The following is a 5,784-nucleotide window of genomic DNA, read 5'->3' as shown; positions in this document are numbered from 1 at the left end:
AAGACCAGCCTGGCCAACATGGTGAAACCCCATCTCTACTAAAAATACAAAAATTAGCCAGGCATGGTGGTGGGCGCCTGTAATCCCAGCTCCAACAGAGGCTGAGGCAGGAGAATTGCTTGAACCTGGGAGACGGGTCCCAGGGTCCTGTGGCAAGCCGAAATTGTGCCACTGCACTCCAGCCTGGGTGACAGAGCTAGATTCTGTCTCAAAAATAAATAAATCTGATCTCCGGCCCTCTCCCCTTACCTGTTTACTGGTGGGGCCCTTCCTCTCTGTCCATATTCCATCCGGCTCCCTGTTCCTCCTCGTTTGTTGGCCTGACATGCCTTGGGTCCATTTGTCTCTCCAGGCCCCCTCCCCTCTGTGCCCGCCTCTGCCTGTCCTGAGCCCTGCAGCCACCGCTCTGCAGTTCTCATATCTCTGTGGACCCCTGAGCCGATGACGGGGTTGGGGGTTGGGGGGGACTATAGGACCCTTGGCCTATAGTCTGACCCATGAAGAGGGTCACCTGAGGGTCCCAGCCTAGCACCTCCTCACCTTCCTCTCAGCCAGCTTCTGTGACCTTGAGTCTGTCCGCTGATCCATCTGAGCTGGGCACAGCTGCAAAGTCACCTTGGTGCTGGGAGAACAGGGCAGGTGGCAGGGCCCAGGCAGGAGAACAGAGGAGGCAGTGCCCAACCCAGTGGCATACCCACACCCTCAGGGCCCCCAGTCTCACCTAGGGAGGCAGCCAGGTCCCCTGTGGTCTAAGCCTTCTCCGCATCTCCCTCTGCTAGAGTCTGTCTCCAGGAGCCACAGGGATCTGCCCCAGCGTCTTTGTGGCTTCTTGCTGTAAGGTCTCAGGAAGCCTGTCCCTCTCCTGGTGTGGGTCTCGTCTCCATCACTCTGTTTTGTCTCTCCCTGTCTCTCCTGGTCTCCTTCGTTCTCTGTCTCTGCTGCTCTCTCTAGCATTCCCTCGCTCTACAACTCTCACTGTGTCCCTATCTCCCTCTGCATCTCCCCGAGGTCTCCTTGCCTCTCTCCCTCCCTTCAGTGGCCTCCATGAACAGTCTCGCCTGCAGGGGCCTGGACAAGCTGGAGGAGAAGCTTCCCTTTCTGCAGCAACCTTCAGAGACGGTACCCCAGATAACTAGACGTGGGGACCTCCAGTGGGGGCAGGCCAGAGGAGAAGTGGGAGGGAGGAAGGGATGGTGCCAGCCAGGCTCTTAGTTAACGGGAGAAAAAACAGCCAAGTTAAGATAACTGCAATATATATGTATACACACACACATATATACATACACACATACATGTATATATGTATATATAGTATACATGTACATATATTTATACATGTATATATATGTATATATGTATGTGTATATATGCATATATAGGTATATGTGTGTATGTATATGTGTGTATATATGTATATGTGTGTATATATATATGTATTGCTAGTAAGGGCGGGTAACTGCCTCAACACTCTTTGAGGGAAGGGTTTTATCACCCCTTTTATAGGGGAAACTGAGGCACAGAGCCAGGAAGAAGTCCAGGGATCTTTGAGTCCCAGCCCCAGGGAACTAGGGTGGCAGAAATGGAGCTGGAGTCCCGCGGTGCCTGGAGTGGGGGGGCCCTTCCTTCCAGGTGGTGACCTCAGCCAAGGACGCGGTGGCCAGCAGTGTCACGGGTGTGGTGGACCTGGCCCGGCGTGGCCGGCGCTGGAGCGTGGAGCTGAAGCGTTCCGTGAGCCATGCCATGGACGTTGTGCTGGAAAAATCAGAGGAGCTGGTGGATCACTTCCTACCCATGACGGAGGAAGAGCTCGGTGAGGACGACACCCTCATCCCTAACCGCTGAGTCCTCCTGCCCAGTCCCCATCCCCCTGTGGTACAGATCAGAGAGGTCTGAGACTCACCCAAGGTCACACAGCAGATCAGCAGGAAACACAGTACTTGAAACCAGGCCTGTCCTCCCTCCCAGTCACTTCCATGGTCTCCCAACCTGCATCCCGCCAGGAGTCAGAATACCCAGACCCTAAGGGAGTATAGGGCTTTTAGACTCGAGGTCCCAAACTGGTGGACCCCCAAATGCCCGTTCAATGTGTTTTAAATATTTTCATTCTTTGCATGCATTTAACAACCAGATTTTGCATTACATGTCCCAATCCTTGGCTTGTTTTGAAAAACTAGACACACTGCCAGGCACGGTGGCTCACGCCTGTAATCCCAGCACTTTGTGAGGCCAAGGCGGGCGGATCACGAGGTCAGGAGATCGAGACCAGCCTGGCCAACATGGTGATAACCCCAGCTCTACTAAAAATACAAAAAATTAGCCGGGCATGTTGGTGGGTGCCTGTAATCCCAGTTACTTGGGAGGCTGAGGCAGGAGAATCACTTGAACCTGGGAGGTGGATGTTGCAGTGAGCCGACATCGTGCCACTGCACTCCAGCCTGGGTGACAGTGCGAGACTCCATCACAAAAAAAAGAAAAAAGAAAAACTAGACACAGCCAGAATAGGGTCTGCCCCTTCAGATGGTTTGCTGAACCCCACTAGTCCCCAGTGGTTTATATCGTATCTACTTTGATGGTTTTGGTACCTGCCTGGCCCCGGAGACCATGCGAATGTCCAACCCTGGCCTTTCAGTACTGGAAGAATGTATGGGGTTTACCCCACCTTAACAGAAAAGCAGCGAAGTGGCCGGCCGCAGTGGCTCACACCTGTAATCCCAGGACTTTGGGAGGTCAAGGTGGGCCGATCATGAGGTCAGGAGATCGAGACCATCCTGGCTAACACAGCGAAACCCCATCTCTACTAAAAACACAAAAAAATTAGCCAGGCATGGTGGCGGGTGCCTGTAGTACCACCTACTCAGGAGGGTGAGGCAGAAGAATGGCATGAACCTGGGAGGCGGAGCTTGCAGTGAGTGGAGATGGCACCATTGTACTCCAGCCTGGGTGACAGAGCGAGACTCCATCTCCAAAAAAAAAAAGGGCAGTGAGGCATTGATTAGGTACTTCTTGTGTGCCAGGCGCGCCTGAATATTTTTTTTTTTGAGATAGAATTTCACTCTGTCACCCAGGCTGGAGTGCGGTATTGCGATCTCAGCTCCCTACAACCTCTGCCTCCTGGGTTCGAGTGATTCTCCAGCCTCAGCCTCCTGAGTACCTGGGATTACAGGCATCCACCACTACACCCGGCTAATTTTTGTGTATTTAGTAGAGATGAGGTTTCGCATGTTGGCCAAACTCCTGACCTCAGGTGATCCGCTTGCCTTGACCTCCCAAAGTGCTGGGATCACAGGTGTGAGTCCACCACACCCAACCACCTTTTTTTTTTTTTTTTGAAATGGAGTCTCACTCTGTCGCCCAGGCTGGAGTGCAGTGGTGTGATCTCAGCTCACTGCAGCCTCTGCCTCCAGGGTTCAAGCGATTCTCCTGCCTCATCTTCCTGGACAGCTGGGAATAGAGGTGCATACCACCACATCTGGATGATTAAAAATTTTTTTGTAGAGATGGGGTCTTGCTATGTTGGCCAGGCTGGTCTCCAACTCCTGGGCTCAAGTGATCCCCCTGCCTTGGCCTCCCAAAGCGCTGAGGTTACAGGTGTGAGCCACTGTGCCTGGATTATGATATGTTCTTTTTTATTTTCACCATGTCTTGTGTGGATTTTCTTTTTTAATTTTTTCATTTTTTTAAAATTTTAATCTTTTTTGAGATAGGGTCTTGCTCTGTTGCCTAGGCTAGAGGGCAGTGGCGTGATCATAGCTCACTGCAGCCTTGAATTCCTGGGCTCAAATGATCCTCCTGCCTCAGCTTCTCAAGCAGCTGGGACTATAGGCACACGCCACACTATGCCCAGCCCTGGCTAATTTCCGTATTTCTTTTTTAGAGATGGGGTCTTGCTATATTGCCTAAGCTGGTCTCAAAGTAATCCTCCCTGGGCTCCAGCAGTCCTCCCATCTCGGCCTCCCAAAGTGCTGGGATTACAGGTGCATGCCGCTGCACCCAACCTATATGTTTTAAAGGCTGCATAAAAGAATGGTTAAGCAGGCCGGGCACGGTGGCTCACACCTGTAAACGTAGCACTTTGGGAGGCTGAGGCAGGCGGATCAGTTGAGCTCAGGAGTTCTAGACCAGCCTGGCCAACATGATGAAACCCTACCTCTACTAAAAATACAAAACTTAATTGGGTGTGGTGGTGCACACCTGTGGTCCCAGCGCCTCAGGAGGCTGAGGCAGGAGAATCGCTTGATCCTGGGAGGCGGAGGTTGCAGTGAGCTGGGATAGCGCCACTGCACTCCAGTCTAGGGGACAGAGCAAGACTCCATCTCAAAAAAAAAAAAAAATGGTTAAGCAGTTTGGGGCCAACGTGCCTGGGTTCCATTCCGGGTCTGCTTCTTGCATCTTGCGGGATCTCACCTCTCCCTTGCCTCAGTTTTCCTCCTGTGTAAAACAGGACCCACCATAGTGCCTACATCTTAGAGTCTGGGGAAGACCAAATGGGTTGATGTCAGTCGGGGGGAACTGTGAATGTGGGAACCTGTGGCTTCTGTACCCAGAGGTGGGAGAACAGATGTGGAGGGGGTGGCCGTGCTGACTCTGCCCTGTCCCCGAATCCCGTCCTCCAGCGGCGCTGGCGGCTGAGGCTGAGGGCCCGGAAGTGGGTTCGGTGGAGGATCAGAGGAGACAGCAGGGCTACTTTGTGCGCCTGGGCTCCCTGTCAGCACGGATTCGCCACCTGGCCTATGAGCACTCTCTGGGGAAACTGAGGCAGAGCAAACACCGTGCCCAGGACACCCTGGCCCAGCTGCAGGAGACACTGGAGCTGGTGAGAGCCCGCTGCCCGCCCCTGCTCCGGGATGCAGGCCAATCAGGATGGATTGAGCGCCAGCTGAATACCGGATCCCGTGCTAGCCTGAAGCGGGAGGTGGAGCTGGGTGCAGCTGTCTCCAGCTGTGTGTGTTCAGCGCTGGGGAAACCCGGACCTGGAGGAGCCCAGGGGTGTCATGACTCTGCCTGAGGAGTCGGGGAGGGGTTTTGGGGAAGGAGGGGAAGGAGGAGCTGAAATTTAGAGTGAGTTAGGGTAGGTCAGAAGAGAGCCTGTCTCTTCTGGTGCCCTCCTCATCAGAATCCTCCCATCCTCAGCTCTTCTCTCCCCACAGCAGCCACCAGAGGGCACCTGTGAGCCTGAGTCAGGTCCGTCTCTTCTCTACCCACAGCCCTCTATGGCTCCCACCTGCCTTGGGGTCCAAGCCCAAGTCTTCCCTACGGCCCTGTACAACCTGCCTCTGTCTCCTAAATGCTTACTGAGGCCAAATCAGTGGTCCTGGACCCCACCCCCACCCCCAGATCTCTCAGCTCTGAAGACCACCATCTCTATCCTTGCAGATAGACCACATGCAGTGTGGGGTGACCCCCACCACCCCGGCCCGCCCCGGGAAGGTGCACGAGCTATGGGGGGAATGGGGCCAGTGCAATCCGATGACCCGCCGCCGGAGCCAGGTGAGACTTTCAGGGCGCCAGGTGAGACCGCAGGAGTGCCAGGTGAGGTGGTGTCTGCCGCCAGGCCGCGGAGGAGGACGGGGAGTGACGGATTGTGGATCAGCCCAGTGCTGTCCGGGACCCAGCTCAAGCTATCTTAAACCAAGTGCTGAGTCAGCTAGTTGAGGTGTCCATGGGGGGGAAACTGAGGCAGGTTTAAGTCCCACTGTGTGTTTATGTATTTATTTTGAGATGGAGTTTTTTTTTTTTTTATTATACTTTAAGTTCTAGGGTACATGTGCATAACGTGCAGGTTTG

At 53.9% G+C, this 5,784-nt stretch overlaps 1 protein-coding gene across 1 annotated transcript in view; it reads left to right on the top strand.

Moving 5' to 3' along the window:
- PLIN5 (perilipin 5) overlaps positions 1–5,784 on the top strand; it is a 13,275-nt gene that overhangs the window by 4,735 nt on the left and 2,756 nt on the right. Inside the window, exons 4-7 of the mRNA XM_011943467.1 lie at positions 1,037–1,119; positions 1,630–1,810; positions 4,614–4,813; positions 5,374–5,487. Coding sequence (XP_011798857.1) covers positions 1,037–1,119; positions 1,630–1,810; positions 4,614–4,813; positions 5,374–5,487 — 578 coding nt within the window. The remainder of the gene's footprint in view (positions 1–1,036; positions 1,120–1,629; positions 1,811–4,613; positions 4,814–5,373; positions 5,488–5,784) is intronic.

Source organism: Colobus angolensis, unplaced genomic scaffold (assembly GCF_000951035.1).
Source record: "Colobus angolensis palliatus isolate OR3802 unplaced genomic scaffold, Cang.pa_1.0 Scaffold22, whole genome shotgun sequence".
Taxonomy (NCBI): domain Eukaryota; kingdom Metazoa; phylum Chordata; class Mammalia; order Primates; family Cercopithecidae; genus Colobus; species Colobus angolensis.
This window is presented reverse-complemented; position numbering and strand designations above follow the sequence as displayed.